Below are 18,242 nucleotides of genomic sequence, written 5' to 3'. Positions count from 1 at the left end.
CCCCTACTGAACTCATAACGTATATGTCAGGTCAACATCCTGTTAACATGTTTAAATGTTTTATTTATTCATCGGAATATTCATCAGTATCAGAAAATAGACGCAATTTTGGTATGATATAAATTTGATGACCCAATATGGGGTCACTGCGTGACCAGTCCTTGACCAATGGCTTTGCGTCATTTATGTTGGAGGTGTGATATATAGACATATCAAGTCACCTAATGACTTGGAATACAACCTCATTGTCTGATACATATTCACAAGCAAAATCTGACGCAGGGAGTGTGAATAGGATGAGTGGCAGTGGGCGGACCTTTAAACACCCGAGAAATTTAAAATTCTTAATGATTAAGTCTAGTACCGTAAATGACTGGGTATTAGACGCATTTTTTTCCCTCAGATTTCGATGTAAAAAAATGCCTGCGTATAATACCCAGTAACAAGCTTTTGAACTTTTTTCTGAGGTCGATTTCAGGCCGAGAGTTGTTTAGATTTATGTAGAAAGGGAAGTTACTCGCGTCATATCGATTGAGTATATATGGGTTAAAACAGCAGTTGAAGATCGGGATACGGTATATCGCAAGATGTTTATAATTTAAAAAAAAATATTGTAAGATTTAGATTATTAAAATTATTCAATATTAATTTGAATAAAGCAATAATTAAACATGCATATAAAAAAGCAAAGTTGGGCACTGTCAAAATATTTTTGTCAGTTGTACGATAAGGTGTGAAAAATTTGCACTGCCTTTAGACCTGTTTAACATACCAATACTACAAACTGATGAAATAATGGTCATGATTTTTGCACTTTTCCATGTTCTTTATTCTTTTCTGTAGGTGTTGACACTTTGAGAACAAGCCCGTACAATATAAAGTTTTTGCATATACAGTAACTTCCCTATTCATTCTCGACAGGTTATCGTTTACGATATACTGTCAGAAAGAAATCTTACAAATAGTCATAAAAGGTACATTTCAGTGCCATCCAGAAACAAATTGTCACACTAAGTAATTTTCAGTGCCTATCCTAACATGAAACGAATAAAAATGAAACATATTTTGCATTATCATTGTATGTTTTTAAAGATAACCATCGCCATTTTCACGAAAAAAAATAAAATTCGTCACTGTCAACAAACATGGTGGCCAAGATTGGCAGACAATTTTGACATATTTTCTATGTTTCCTTTAACCCCAAACTTAGATTAAAAGTTTTTTCTCAGATTTTTCTTGGATTTTTTGGCCAGCTTCTAATACCCCCTATCGTCTTATACCCAGTCATTTACGGTATAATGAATTATTTGCCTATCTGCTATTTCATTGGCTTAAAATTTAAGGTTGTATTTTAAATAGGCTTAAAGTGTAAGATTTCAATATGGTCTGTATCATTTATGTCTGATAGGAAGCCAAAAAATAATAATATGAATGTTCTAACTTTTGTTACCATTACAATATGTTTCAATTGTGCTAAAAACATTAAGATTTAAGAGCTTGGTTGCATTTCATACATCATTTCAAGCTAAAACCATGATATTTTATAAAGTACATTATGATATATCTCCATTTTAATAAACAATCACTTTTTATGATGTATTTGATAGTTAATTTGGTTTTATGTGGAATTTCAAAAACCCTTAATAGTCCTTTAAAGTAAGGTTTTGTTAAAGTGTAAAAAAATGTGCATAATCTTTCATTTGAAAGTAAAAAAGGGACAGCAAGGAATGAGGACAGCTGTACTTCCCCCATCACAGATTTAAATATTTGAGGCCCTGATAGTTAATAATCCAAAGCTTCATGATTTAACAATGTTAACAAAGTTCCCAGATCATTATTGCTGCACACTACCGTGAGGCCCTGATAAGATCTCTGTCAACTGACTTCATGAAAGTCGTTAGCAATGGGTTTTGACCAACGGTTAATTAATAAGATATCTGGATGTATCAACTATGTCAGGGCCTCAAATAAAGTCATCAGCAATAGATTTTAACCAACGGATAATTAATAAGATATACGGTTAATTAATAAGATATCTGGATAAATGAACTATGTCAGGGCCTCAAATAAAGTCATTAGACATAGAATTTGATTAATGGTTAATTAATAAGATATCAATGGATTATTCAACCATGCCAGGGCCTCAAATAAACTCAATCGCAGTAGATTTTGACCAATGGTTAATTAGTAAGATATATCTGGATAAATGAACTATGTCAGGGCCTCAAATAAACTCAATCGTAATAGATTTTGACTAAATGGTTAATTAATAAGGTATCTGGATAAATGAACTATGTCAGGGCCTCAAATAAACTCAATCGCAGTAGATTTTGACTAAATGGTTGATTAATAAGATATCTGGATAATTCATCTATAAGGGCCTCAAATATTGGTATCAATGATTGGTGATATCGGCTAATAAATAAATGAGACTGTACTATGATTCCATGTAACAACGGGGATCTTTTTCCTTTAAGTCTTTTTTTAGCTTGACTGTTTTTCAAAGAAACTATGATAGTCTTTGTTATAAACATATATAATGTCATTTATAAAGCTTTGATGTAGGTGTTGATGGCATTGGTGTCATACAAAAACATTAAACAATGGCTCCGACTTAAAGATTGATGTAACTCCTTATAAAAATGGAATTGTTACATCCATCTTAAGCTCACAGAGACCTTGACTAATGTTGGTCATATAATTTGGAAATGGTAAGAGACACTGTGTTAACATGAACATTTAATTTGTCACATACTTGGACCGATTGTTCAGAACTTTAACAAAGTAAAACAATGTTATAAACAACATGATCGTTAACATTTAATAATGATGTGATCACATATTTCAATATAAGACAGCTACCGTATATTGTCTAAAACACATAAGTCACACCTCTTTTTGAGAACCCTGAGCGCTAAATCAAAGAAATATTTTTCTCCATTTAGCAAACTTTTAAAATATGCTAAATTCGGTGATCAGTCATGTATTATTAGAGTTGAAAACACGAAATACTGACTACACAGTGATCAGCATTGCTACATGCTACATCGTAGCTCACAGTATACATATCATAGTGCATAAATCAATAAAATGGTACACTGAACACATAGTATAAATATATCAATACACAACTTTCGACAATAATGGCAAATGTTTGTTTCATGTAACAGGTAGAAAGTGTTGCAAATTTGAGGACAAATAGCATAAACTTTATTAAATAACATTGCAAAAAATAGTCTAGAACATTTGACTTTTTATCTCTTTTATTTAAATATAAAACTGACTATTTCTGATCTACTGAGATTTGCACATAAAACAAATAGAACTTTCACCTGTTTTATTCTTCCTGACAACCCATCACATGATCAGGTGACGTTTATTGCACCTGTTATTGTTTACGGAAATTTGATTTAATCGTATATGCATGACATCAGCCTCCTGAGCAGGTGCTCCAAAATCACTGCCAATGGAACGCTTTTATCAGAATAAATTGCATTTTTTTTCAAGTTTAGAGTTAAGATTAATGTTTTTCATGACACAGAACAGGAAAAATAGTCCCACAAAAGACCCCTTGCGTGTCTGTTAGGGCTTGCTCGTTTAATAGGTTATTTACGGTATCTCAAATACAGCAGATCACAGTTGTAACTGATGTGCTGTAACAAATTGAAAATTAACAACGATGATGTTAACAATCTTGTTAAGTTTCAGAAAGTTCTGAACAACCAGCCCACTTATAATTAATTATTCAGTATGAATGCCATAAAAAAATGTGTTCGGTTTAAAGTCTCATCAGAATAGCTTATATTTTTAAAGTTACCTGTCTTTATTAATTAATGAAGTGCTGTTTTCCATTTGAAAATATGTGATTCTCATCTGCTTATAGGCTTCTAGATTTTTTTTACCTCTAGACGGAAAAAATAAAGAACTGCCAATTGATTCATAATTGTTTAGTTTTTCTTTCATATCTGAAGTTTCCATGAAGTTTTTTTGTAATACTGACACCTTTATATGCAAAACGTGTAAAATTATATGATAATTTGTTTTATAAGTCACCCAATTCTTTGTAGAATAAATTGAACTAAAAATTATTAAATTAAAGAAGCTCATATTTCAGTATATTTCTTTATTGCATAATGAAGGGGAAAATTAATATGTAATTTGATAGTGACTTCAATGCAAGTCAATCTGCTATTTGTGACATGTTCTTGAATGTCTGTCTTGTTTTTTCATTAAAAGTGGGTCAACTGTCTTTTGCTTGTATGTTACATGTTGTTTAATTTATTCAATTACAAATAAAGTTTGAGGTGGTGTATTGGAGTGAACCTGTGGTCAGTCGGTCGGCCATTTTGTTGGGCCATTGCAATTATTCTTTTCTAGAGCATAACTTGAGAACTACTAGATGAAATTCAATTTAACTTCATTCAATGGTAAAACGCAATGAGGAAATGTGCAGTGTACAAGAACCACAACTCTATCTCAGCTTAGATTACAGAGTAATTGCCCTTTGTTACTTTGTTTGTACAGAACATAACTAGAAAATAATGGGATGGAACTTAATTAAAATTCATACAGTGGTAAAGCACAATAGGAAGTGCAGTGTTCAGTAACTATAACTCTATTTCAGCTTATTACAGAGTTATTGCCCTTTTTTACTACCTCTTTTGAAAGAAATAGTTCGCAATTCCTCACAGTGTCCAGGTGGAGTTTGGGGGTATTTGTCAGTCTTGTGACAGCTATATTTTTTATAAGTTTATTATCTTGTTTCTATGTTTTGTAAGTTAACTATGGTTTAACACATGACATGAATAAATGTATAAATTTATGTATTTAGATGATGTACAACTGTGTAAGTGTAATAAACTGTCTGTTCTGTTCTGTTTAATGAACAGGGTTCTGATTAAAAATACACTCTCTTTTTTAAATTAGAGTTTTGAAATGTATTTCTGTTTTTATATAAATAAAAGCTTTTTTGAAAGACAAGTCAATTGAAATTGATTATGATTGAAATTGAATGTAATTGTTATGGGATTGTATAAATTTATAATTGTATATCATTTAGTATGTCATATTATCTAACAGTATTTATTGGAATGTTTAAAAGAAAAAAATGACATTGATCATCCCCACACGAAACATTTGAAAAACGTAGATATCATACAGTAAAATATATTTGTAGAATGGTTTAATAGTTGAGGAAAATTTTAGAATAAAATTACCTGTCGGCCATTGGCAGATTGATATAAATATGCTAAGAGGAGTTCTGTCCTTATTTTATTAAGCGGTAAAATTAACCCCCGGGATGCTTTCCATATATAATTCAATTAATATAATACGAACAGAGTCACGTATAAATCATGTTTTAAGGCAAAAAGGCATCATTATGGTGTGTTGAATTAAATGATGAATTGATTCAGCGTTTTTGCCTACGGAAATTCAAAGATTTAAGATGAAAAGGATTTAATGTTATTTGCATTATGATTTTTGCTATTAATTAATGTAATCAGACAGTCGATGTAATTTCCGCAAGTCCCACATGCTTTATTATACTTTCCCACCCAAGATGATCCGGCATCCTTCAGTCTGGTAGCTATAAATAAATCATCAAAAGACAATAATTTAAGTAGATTTTACTTTATTTATTTGTCTAAATTGGCATTTACCATTGAACTGGCATAAAACATTAAAGTCTATCTTCACGAAATGGTGTATATCTTCGTTTCTTATCTTGAGCATTTCAGTTAAATTTCATTGCAAGCTCCATCAGAAATGGAAGAATTCAAGATCGTTAATTCAAATGTCTTATTTTGATGACTCTCTTTAGTTTTGTCTATTTTTGCTTCTGCGGAACCATAGCAATAGACGACACATACACACTCGCAAGTTCCCTATAAAATGACATCTCTGGACTTGTAGAACTAATTTTGTTCTCCTGGTAGAATGAGATGAACACTTCACAAGTGGTTGGAAGACAGGGCAATCTGATTAACATTGTTTCCTTATATACCCTCCCCATTAGCAAGTAAGATCTTAAGTGAAATAAGAAGATGGGGATCACTAAAAGTATATTTATATGGCAGATATCAGAGCCGGCAATGAACAGACATGCTGTCTCAGGTGTAAAATGCAATCCATTTTATGTTGTTGTTTTTTCTTATCTTTCTGTTTCTAGATGACTGGACCATGTATTTTAAACAATTAATAGATTGAATGACTGCACTAAATGTGATTAGTCGCTGGACGATTTGACCACAGAAAACACTAAAGATTGGATGGCTGCGTTGAACATGTAAACAGATTTGCGAATTGTTCGGATGCAAACAAAATGTGATCATATTTTATCTCTTCTTTCAGTAACTTGGAGTCTGGAGTATTGAAGACATTACAGACTGTATGGCGGCGCTTAACCCTGTACCATTTTGCGAAAACAGTCCCATCGAAACCCTGTCACTAATCTTATCTTATCAAAGCTTGTATGATCTTATCTCAGCTTATCTTATCTTTCAGTCGCTCGAAGACTGGACCACGGAAAATGTTATAGACTGGATGGCTGCACTAAACTTGTACAGATTTGCAGAGCTGTTTCGAGACAAACATGTGACGGGCCGCGACCTCATTAATATGGACCCCAACAAACTCACGGTAAATTGCTGATGTACACTACTGTCCTTTATTCATGAGTCTGCTTCTTACCCAAGAGGTCATTGGTTTGAAGTTTCCATGGAGTCGGCCTCTTATCCATGAGGTCATGGGTCTGAACCCAATCAGTGGTACGTTTCCATGGAGTTCGCCTCTCGCCCATGTGGTCATGGGTTTGAACCCAACCAGTGTTGTTGAGAGGGTGTCTCACCCATGGGTTTGAAACCCGAAAGGGATACGTTCCCATAGAGTGGGCTCCGAACCCATGTGGTAATTGGTTTGAACCCATCCAGTGTTGTGTTTCCATAGAGTTCGCCTCTCACCCATGAGGTCATGGGTTGGAACCCAGTGTTTTGTTTCCATGGAGTCAGCTTCTCACTCAAGAGGTCATGGGTTTGAACCCAACCAAGGGAAATGGCCTCGAGAGTAATTAATTTTTGATTGGAGGTCATAGGTTTGAGCCCAGCCAGGCAAACTTGCTTATTGCATCAAACTCAGACTCAAGAGGATATGATAGTTACGTACTATCGAGAAAACAGATGGATTTATATTGACTCACAGCTGTTTACACAATTTAAGCTAAAATAAATTAATATATATTAAATGTTAAAAACTGATTGTAGGTTGCATTTGAGAATTTGGCAAATGGTGTAACAGACTTAAAAGTGCTATAGTCTGGTGTTAAGGCAGAGAGCTCCTAAAGTTAAAAAGTTGTACATAATTAGGAGCCTGCTATCATTTGGTCTTTCCCTCAGCTGATTGGTCAGATACTTTTTTAACTCTTATCTTGTTCGATATTTAACCAGGTTTTCAACGAAAACCGGGTTATTAGAATGAGGTTGTCGTTGGGCGGGCGGGCGGGCAGACAGGCGTCAAACATTGGTTTCTGTTCAATAACTTTAGTTAGCATTGATAGATATTGATGAAACTTGGTGTGTAGGTAGCTTATGGGAAGAGCTAGCTTGGGATTGCTTTTGAGGGGGTGGGGCTAAGGTCAAGGTCACTGTTACTAAAAATAGAAAAATGGTTTCTGCCCAATAACTTTAGTTAGCATTAATAGATATTGACGAAACTCGGTGTGTAAGTTGCTTATGTGAAGAGCTAGCTTGGGATTGCTTTTGAGTGGGGAGGGGCTAAGGTCAAGGTCACTATTACTTAAAATAGAAAAATGGTCAAGGTCACTTTACTTAAAATAGAAAAATGGTTTCTGCCCAATAACTTTAGTTAGCATTGACAGATATTGATGAAACTTGGTGTGTAGGTCGCTTATGTTAAGAGCTAGCTTGGGATTGCTTTTGAGGGGGGTGGGGCTAAGGTCAAGGTCGCCTGTTACTAAAAATAGAAAAATGGTTTCTGCCCAATTACTTTAGTTAGGATTGATAGATATTGACGAAAGTTGGTGTGTAGGTAGCTTATGTGAAGAGTTAGCTTGGGATTGCTATTGAGGGGGGAGGGGCTAAGGTCAAGGTCACTGTTACTTAAAATAGAAAAATGGTTTCTGCCCAATAACTTTAGTTAGGATTGACAGATATTGATGAAAGTTGGTGTGTAGATAGCATGTGAAGAGCTAGCTTGGGATTGCTTTTGAGTGGGGAGGGGCTACGGTCAATGTCACTGTTACTTGAAATAGAAAAATGTTTTTTGCCAAATAACTTTAGTTAGGATTGATAGATATTGACGAAATTTTGTGTGCAGGTACTAGTAGCTTATGTGAAGAGCAAGCTTGGAATTTCTTTTGAGGGGGCTGGGGTCAAGGTCACTGTTACTAAAAATAGAAAAATGGTTTCTGCCCAATAACTTTAGTTAGCATTGATAGATATTGATGAAACTTAGAGCGAAGGTAGCTTATGTGAAGAGCTAGCTTGGGAGGTGGGGTCAAGGTCACTGTTCCTAAAAATAGAAAAATGTTTTTCTGGCCAACAACTTAGTTAGAATTGATGGATAGTGATGAATCTTAGTGTGAATATAGCTTATATGAAGCTGCAGATTGAACTTACTCATACAACAAATTAATTGGCTATAATTTCTGATTGCCCATAACAAAAACCTGGTTTCGTCGCATTGCGGCGCTTCTAGTTTCTTTTGCTTAGCTAACTGTAATTTCGTAATTTCATTCTTTCATACCATAAACCAAATTCAAAAAAGTGTCGTTGTGATAAATTCGTTAAAAAGTGTTAAGCTTTCTATTTTTAACCCACGCTTAATTATCAGCGATATTGATCACTGTCTGTGATATGTATATATTTTGTTTAATTGACTCCAGTTTTAGTAAAAACTTGAATCACCATTCAATTCATATAACATTAAACAATGTCAATGTTGCATGTTGCAATCTGTCTTGCAATATGCAAATATGGAAGAAAAATGATCTGGTAATAACTGATAGGATTACTATTTTTTACTAAACTGACTTTGAAAATGTAGGTCATGTTACAATGTATCTTTTCGAACAAAAAAGCAAAATAAGATATTTTGGCGGATAAAAGCAAAAAGATATAAGCGTTCCCTGATTTTATGTCCGCTGCTTAATTTCATTTTATGTGTTTTTAATGGAGAATCTGTCCATCTTATACGAATAGTCCTATAATATGTTTCTAAAAAGGGAAATTCGGTCATTAATATTTGACTACTGTAAATCAATTCACTTCGCAAGGGTGTTTTTTCCATGATTTGTTAGTTTTTGAACAATTTTGCAAGGGTTTTAAATTTGTGATGCCTATAAACAACGCAGAACTGACTTTTCTACTAGGTGTTTAATTCTGGACCTAATATCATTTTGTAAAAATCATAAAAAGTAGACCCTCGCAAAAATAAAGCACTACACATGTTCAAACTTAGCTGTTTTGAGATTCATTGAATGTCATCTCCTATCTGGGAGAAAATGTGTAACAGTTAAATAATGAAGAAAATTGAAGGACTGACTTTCATAAAATAGATTAAGCGTTGCTAAAAATAGGCGAAAAAGACATCTTTTAAAGATTGTCATACACATATAGATGGTTATGTAAAGAACTTTATTCTGGCAAATTTAAGGCTTGGAAAATAAAAAAAAAATGTGAAAGTTTATTTGTGGCACAACTTGCAAAAGAAATGCTTTTGAATGTTTGTGTTTTAAAGTAAACTTTTATAGAAAAAATACATGCCCTTGTTTTTAAATGGTTGTGTTTTGAAGTTAGCTTATCTAGAAAAATACATGCCCTTGCTTTTAAATGGTTGTGTTTTGAAGTTAGCTTATTTAGAAAAATACATGCCCTATACTAGCTTTCTTTTAAAATGGTTGTGTTTTTAAGTAAACTTATATAGAAAAATACATGCCCTAATTTTTAAATGGTTGTGTTTTAAAGTAAACTTATATAGCAAAAATACATGCCCTTATTTTTAAATGGTTGTGTTTAAAAGAAAACTTGTATAGAAAAATACATGCCCTTATTTTTAAATGGTTGTGTTTAAAAGAAAACTTGTATAGAAAAATACATGCCCTTATTTTTAAATGGTTGTGTTTAAAAGAAAACTTGTATAGAAAAATACATGCCCTTACTTTTAAATGGTTGTGTTTAAAAGTAAACTTGTATAGAAAAATACATGCCCTTATTTTTAAATGGTTGTGTTTAAAAGAAAACTTGTATAGAAAAATACATGCCCTTGCTTTTAAATAGTTGTGTTTAAAAGTAAACTTATATAGAAAAATACATGCCCTTATTTTTAAATGGTTGTGTTTAAAAGTAAACTTATATAGAAAAATACATGCCCTTATTTTTAAATAGTTGTGTTTAAAAGTAAACTTATATAGAAAAATACATGCCCTTGCTTTTAAATAGTTGTGTTTAAAAGTAAACTTGTATAGAAAAATACATGCCCTTGCTTTAAAATGGTTGTGTTTAAAAGTAAACTTAATTATATAGAAAAATGTAACATGCCCTTATTTTTAAATGATTATATTTTAGTTGACTAATATAAGCAAAAAATTCTTGCTTTAAATTGGTTGTGTTGAAGTTGATGCTTTATGAGGTCTAAAAGTTTGTTTCTGTGTCCCCTTCAATTCTTATTCTTTGTACCTAATAACTTTGGTCGGGAAATGGAACAAACTTTTTTTTTTACACCTTTTTATTGTTTGCAACCTATAACGTGTCATAATAAGATGACATATTGATCCTTTATATAACAAAATACCCTTTGTGGTTTATCTGCTGGTGCTAACAGCTTTAATAAAACATTTGATCTAACAAAGCGGGAACATTACGCTGACGGATGATATAATTATTCTGAAGAATTTAATCCTAAAAAGTATGATAAAAGAAGAAATAGGAGCATGTCTATAGATTATCTGTCATGAACATGAATTCCATTTATGGCTGCCGATTCCATAAAATGCTGAAACAATGGAGGTGGCCGTGTTAATATAGCCTGATCCACATGCAAAAAGCCTGATCGTGGAGTGATTCTGAGAAAAACAATTATAAGGCTTAATCATGTAGGTCAAAAAAAGGTATGTTATGTCCGTAAAATATGGCTTGCTATGGTAGGTTAAGGTTTAAGTGTGTTCAAACTTGTATTATAACGCTGATGATAAAAGCTCTCACGGTCGGCTTGAATTTTCTCATTAATGCTTTTTATACATTCTCTGTGTGAACTTGCATACCTATTATATTGCAGAGTACATTTAACAACGGCATCTTTTGTCAGGATACAAATAATAGAACAGAACAAAACAACATGATCACTCCATAATGAGGCATTATAAGAAAGTTATATTTATGAAGTTGTCACACTGTCTAATCAAGAGCAAGGGTGTTGTGTTTATTTACTTAGCTTAAATTTAATTTATTTTATAGCAATTGTGAAATATTCTCTTAATTGCTAAGTCACTCTTGTTGGCGCAACATTGCACAAGATCGTGGTATTGTGAAAATGGGGAAACAGGAGATCGAATCTGGAAGAAACATACTTTTCCGGCTTGGGGATTCAAACTGCACCCAGGCTGGGAATCGAACAAGGGTCACCTTGTAGGGCAGTGGTTTTGAGCACTACGTTTTGCTTCTCATCGCTGTCCTTAAAAATAAGGTGCGCACATTACAGGTCTCAAATTATATTGAGTAAAATCATGTTCAAGATAGGAATTTGGCTTAATGAGAGCTTGTTAATACATTTATGCTTTAGGGGTGGTATTCAATATTCAACTTAAAGGGACTGTACACCAGATTGGCACCAAAAAAAGTTTTTTCTGTAACGAATCTCAGGACAATTATTTCATAAAATGTTTTACGCTTTGATATCATAATTGTTAAAAAAAAAAAAAATTGAGTCGGAGGCCAGGTTCTAACTGGTGTGGCCAAAATTGCAGTCCAGTGTTTAATCCACTGTGCTACGAAGGCTAACTGTAAACCGTTGGAATATTTAAGCCATATACCTAACTATCGCTTTTTCATCATACAGAGCACAGCACCTTTTAGTTAATCTTAGAGTCATACATCATTGACTTCATTCACTCTATTGGTCAGTTATTAATAACAAGTAATCCGATTAGCTACATCGTTCTTTAAAGTTCTAATTAATATCAATACTGAATGCCAGCCCAGAACTTTCACGAATTAAGAGGCCAGAATTTCCAAGTCAGTTTTTAATTGTTTATTCTATGTTTTTTGTTTAGCTAGTTAAGTTATAATTAAAAAGTGTTGTTGTCAGTGTCGTCGTTGCAGACCCTCTTAGCCATGACTCAAAACCGTGACATGACTCTTCTACAGAAATAGCCTGTTACGTGACAATATGCACACGTGTTGCTAAAATGTTTACATATCATATTATATTTCTATAATGCATTAGACATTCTCAGTTGCAAATTCAGCAGCTAAATCTTTGTAGACACTCAATCATGAAAATTAGCCTCACATAATAGGCAAGCAATTGACCTAATCATGAACTCTTACTCCCAAATTAGCAGATCTACTACAATTAATACAGTTGTTTTAATTTACCGAAAAGGATGAATAATTAATCGAAAACACCGGTTCTTATGAAGGATACAGTGTTTAATTTGAAAGAAAGGTGCAGAAAACACGGTATTTCTACCGAATATGAGACAATAGTTTATATAATCACTGTAAATCTTTTAGGACCCACCAGTCATTTAATATTTGTGCGTTTCCATGCAGCTACAATCTTGTTATCAGTAAATAATGTTTTCCATAAATGCATAATTTAGTAAGTTAACTACATAAAGGTTTATCACTCAAAACTAATATGTTTGTTATATTGATTAAAATACAAATATCACTTTTAGTTAGTATCAGTTTACTTCTAAACCAATTATAATAACTCTTAAAATTTACTTCTTCTAAAGAAAATATTGTTGTAGACTCTTTGAACCAATTTAAAGCCAGATTTACAATACAATTTTCACCATTTCTCGCAATATGATAAAATAAAAATATTTGCATTGTCTAAATGCTCTTTGAATGTTAAATTGGTGAACAAATAAAGAAAATATTAACTAAGGGACAAAGTAACTCATGTGTTATGTGATCAATAGTCTGATACAATCAGCTGATCAGCGCTTGTACAAATACATGTATTTGACACTGTTACCGCTCGTGATTGTGTCTCGTAACTGAAACAAATTTCTTAAGCCAATTAAGCCTAAACTGGTTAAAGTTCATTTTGAACTTAATGCCACAAAACATGAGCTTTCTGCATGGAAGTAAAAGTATTCATGGTGAAGCCCCAGAATTTGTACACAAATCATGGCACACTTGTAGGACACCAAAAGGAAATCGATGGCTGTATATATTGTAGGGATAAAATCATGATGAAGGATTGTTGAAAATTGGTAGTTAATGCCTCTGGCATCTGCGAAAAAATAGAGTTTTGATTTCCAAATGATTTTATTTAAAAGTTATATAAGGTATAAACAACTGTTTTTCAACTCTCTAACTCTATCTATTGTTAAGTTGTTTAGCTGTATACTAAGCTGTATACTGAACAATAAATACAGGTCAGAGTAAGAGACCTTGTTATGCCCCCCCCCCCCCCCCAAAAAAAGGTTTTAGTTTCCACTAACATCTCCCAAAAAATGGGGTAGGTAGGTAGGTATAGGCATAACTGTTTGTTTTTTTCTTACGTTATTTGTTTGGATCTCCGTTATTTGTTTGGATCTCCAGGATTTTGTATCAGACCGACCTATATCAGAGTATATCACAATTGTAGGAAAATCTGGAAATTTAAATAATATGGTCAAATTTTAACATGTTCACTCAAATACATGCACATTTTTGGGGAATTATGAAAACAAATCCACGTACACTACAGAACAAAAAAAAGTGAAGGGTCGGGAGGAAAAAACAGGGTCGGTTGAGTCAGTGAAAACAAATCTTTTTATTTTTGACACCTTACGCATGTGCATGTTTCTGTAGTGTGAATATTTCAGTATTTTGAAAGAGTTTGAGTAATGGATAAGGTTAACGTTTTTGCACTAAGTCGACTCAAACAAATATGCTATGAAAATACCTCGACCTCCAAAACAGACGAGCTTTAGATAAATTTCTAATGATTTTAAATCTATGATAATCTTAAAATCATTAAAATCATATCTTTGGCATTGAGTTTGGTCACACTTTTCATTAGCGTTTTAAGAGATAAATGGCGTGTTGCAGAAACTTGCAATGAAAAATGTACAGTGACCAATGATGAATTAAGACGCTTTTTGATGTGGCCTTGTTTCATCCATGGCTATATGTACCATGTTTTAAAATGTTCATATAAAAAAATATACTACGGGTATATACAACGTATAGAAAGCTTTTTTTTTTATGAAATCTTAGAAACGAAAAAGTAATTTCGGGATTTCACAATGATTGTCCCGATGTTCATCTTGCCTATTTACCTTAGTTCATGTTTATACAACCAGTCCATGAAATAATTGTTCTCTATATTGTATACCTTTTTCTATAATTATGTTCTAAAAATTTTATGATTTGTTTTTAAATTATAATTAAATCGAAATTACAGTGGGTCTCATTTTCAATTAATTTGAATTATTTGTAGATTGAATGTCATCATGAACGTTAACTTCACACAGGACAACGAAACATTTAAGATCAATAAGAAGATTTTATTTCCAAAAATTGAGTCACTGTGATCGATAGGACCTTTGATTATCGCCAGAAAACTCTAATTAAGTTAGAATTGATGGATAGTAATGAAATTTAGTGTGGAGGTAGCTTATGTGATTAAGAGCTAGCTTGGGATTGCTTTTAAGAAAGGTGGGTCAAGGTCAAGGACACCGTTTCTAGAAATAGAAACATGTTTTTTGCCCAACAACTTTATAGTTAGAATTGATGGTAGCTAAACACATAAGATACTTAACAAGAGTACTTCTCAGTTACTTCTGTTTTAAATATAAGTAAACATTAAGGCTGCTTTTTTTGTACAAGAAATTGATTGGCAATAATTTCTGATTGCCCATATTACATAAAATCATGGCAGTGTTCCTAGCTACTTATATAAGTTCAAATTGATTCGCTTTGAAGTGTATTGTTCATAAATCAAAGTCAAGTCCTTTTGCTTAACTGCTGAATTGAAATTACTACTCGATCTATTTGCAGCATAGCTTAATATTAAGAATTCTGACATTGTAAACCGTCCATATACATCCGAGGTTGTTTTCGAAGGAAAATGGCTGAGGTGCTCTGAATGTGGTGCTCTTTTTTTAACTTATAAAACTTTATTTCATACATCATTTTTGACCTGACTTTGATGTTTTTCTCTTCTTCATCTTCTGCTATCATTTTCAGGATACTCAGAGAGTGTATAGATTATTCCCAGACGATTGATAATGTCTCTTATCGAGGACAGTGTTACTGAGTGTTTCAAAAGTCACGTCAAATACGACAAACACGCTGGCAGTTCGACCACATGTCTTATGCACTGTGATTTTATCAAAGACAATTTGATAAAATGTTCTATTATTAGCAGTTGGTCTTTGTTAAACTCTATTTAAATTTGATCATTCTCTGAGTTCCATGGACAGTTACTAATTCCTCTGTATAAAATCAGTAAGATGGAAGGAAATCCATAGTCAGAATCAATTGGTTATAAGTCATGACTTTGAAAAACATATCATGGTCCAGATTAAAACCAGCTGGATAAAACATTCCAAAATAGATTTTAAATCCTGCTGTAGACTCCTTGTCTAAGCTTTTTTGGCTATATAAGCATTTGTATCAAATAGGTATATAATTTTATGTATTAAGACTCTATAGACAGTTAATACTAAATTTGCACCAGTCTGCTGTTAAATCAATTATTTAAAAATCTTCATAAAATCAAGTCAATTTTATCAGCGGATGAACAAAATGCCGCCATTGCAGTTTCAGTGTGTCAATTTAATAACTATAGTCATTAGCTCAGACGAATAAAATGCCACCGTTGCAATTTGAGTGTGTCAGACAAACAAAAATGTCGCCATTGCAGTGTGTGTCAATGTAATAACTGTAGTCATTAACCCAGACAAACAAAAATGCTGCTGATGCAGTTTGAGTGTGTCAATGTAATAGCTATATAGTCATTAGCTCGGTCGACAACATGAACAAAATACCGCTGATGCAGTTTGAGTGTGTCAATGTAATAGCTATATAGTCATTAGCTCGGTCGAACAAAATGCGGCCATTGCAGTTTGAGTGTCGTCAATGTAATATTTACTATAGTCATTAGCTCAGACAAATAAAATGCTGCTGTTGGAATTTGAGTGTGTCAATGAAATAACTATTAGTCTTTAGCTCAGACAAACTTTAAATTCCGCCGTTGCAATTTGAGTGTCATCAATGTAATAACTATAGTCATTAGCTCAGACAAACTAAATGCTGTTGTTGCAACTTGAGTGTGTCAATGTAATAACTATAGTCATTAGCTGAGGCGAACAAAAATGCCACTATTGCAGTTTGAGTATGTATAGTCATTAGCTCAGACGTACAAAAATGCCACCATTGCAGTTTGAGTGTGTCAATGTAATAACTAGAGTCATTAGCTCAGAAGAACAAAATGCCACCATTGCAGTTTGAGTGTGTCAATGTAATGACTTGAGTCATTAGCTCAGAAGAACAAAATGCCACCATTGCAGTTTGAATGTGTCAATGTAATGACTTGAGTCATTAGCTCAGAAGAACAAAATGCCACCATTGCAGTTTGAGTGTGTCAATGTAATGACTTGAGTCATTAGCTCAGAAGAACAAAATGCCACCATTGCAGTTTGAGTGTGTCAATGTAATGACTTGAGTCATTAGCTCAGAAGAACAAAATGCCACCATTGCAGTTTGAGTATGTCAATGTAATGACTTGAGTCATTAGCTCAGAAGAACAAAATGCCACCATTGCAGTTTGAGTGTGTCAATGTAATAACTAGAGTCATTAGCTCAGAAGAACAAAATGCCACCATTGCAGTTTGAGTGTGTCAATGTAATAACTTTAGTCATTAGCTCAGAAGAACAAAATGCCACTATGGCAATTTGAGTGTGTCAATGAAATAACTTTAGTCATTAGCTCAGAAGAACAAAATGCCACTATGGCAATTTGAGTGTTACAAAATGGTCATTATATAAGCTGAGGCGAACTAAATGCGGCTGTTTCAATTTAAGTGTGTCAATGTAACATAATAACTAATGTCATAAGGGCAGATGTTACTAAAATTTTCTAGCAGCTTGATTATATAATGATATATATACTTAATTAATAACAGACTGCTCAAATATCACCACATAATTTAATATTGTAAAAATTATATCTAATCTAATTTTATCCAATCAGACTCTTTTGTGTTCCATCTTAATAAAATTCATTGTTATTGATGATTAGTGTTAAAAAAAACATTGACCGAGTGGGCTTTATTGCTTAGTTATACATCCGTCATATCCAAAACAATCTGTTCAGAAAGGTATAGACTGATTTTGATTTTTTACCCTCTTTAGAAAACGTTTTGTCTTATAACTAGGGATTCAATGATGATCAAGCGTTGTAAAAAACATTGCCTCCCAAGTCACCGATAATCGATTTCTTTTTTCCCCAAAAAAATTACCGCTTATATTTACAAAATATTTTCTTTCATTCGAACCTTAGATATATAATAAGCAGGCATTTCAAATGGAAATAACATAATTTAAGTGAACGAAGACATTTCTAGCAATAACTTACAAGTTATTTCAAATGATCAAGATTATCATTATTAGAAAACATTAATATAACTTATAATTGTACAGCAATACCTTTTATTTTATATAAATCAATATTTTATATAAATCAATAATAAAACTGATGCTTAATTGAAACCAGCTCCTCTGATTATTTCCGATATCAGGAGATGTAGAAGAATGATAATTACTATAAATAATAATAATAATAATAATCTGATGATAATAATAATTGTAATAATATGATAACAATAATTATAATAATAATAATAATAGTAATAATAATAGTGGTAGTATTATATAATTATAATATAATGGTAATGATAATAATAGTAACAATAACAAATTCATTATCAATGGATAGCATTATGATAGTTACATAATTGGGATTATATAAGTATTTTCCAATATGTGACTGAATCAGTCAATCCT

General features: G+C 32.7%; 1 protein-coding gene across 2 annotated transcripts in view; it reads left to right on the top strand.

Annotated features, from left to right (window-relative positions):
• Window positions 1-18,242, top strand: part of LOC128213568 (phosphatidylinositol 3-kinase regulatory subunit alpha-like) — a 131,993-nt gene that overhangs the window by 81,173 nt on the left and 32,578 nt on the right. For both annotated transcript variants that reach the window (XM_052919427.1, XM_052919426.1), the window contains exon 7: window positions 6,505-6,639. In XM_052919427.1, the coding sequence (XP_052775387.1) occupies window positions 6,505-6,639 (135 nt within the window). The remainder of the gene's footprint in view (window positions 1-6,504; window positions 6,640-18,242) is intronic.

This window comes from Mya arenaria, chromosome 13, assembly GCF_026914265.1.
Source record: "Mya arenaria isolate MELC-2E11 chromosome 13, ASM2691426v1".
In the NCBI taxonomy this organism is placed as follows: domain Eukaryota; kingdom Metazoa; phylum Mollusca; class Bivalvia; order Myida; family Myidae; genus Mya; species Mya arenaria.
Note: the sequence above shows the minus strand (reverse complement) of the source record. Positions and strands in the feature narration are given on the sequence as shown.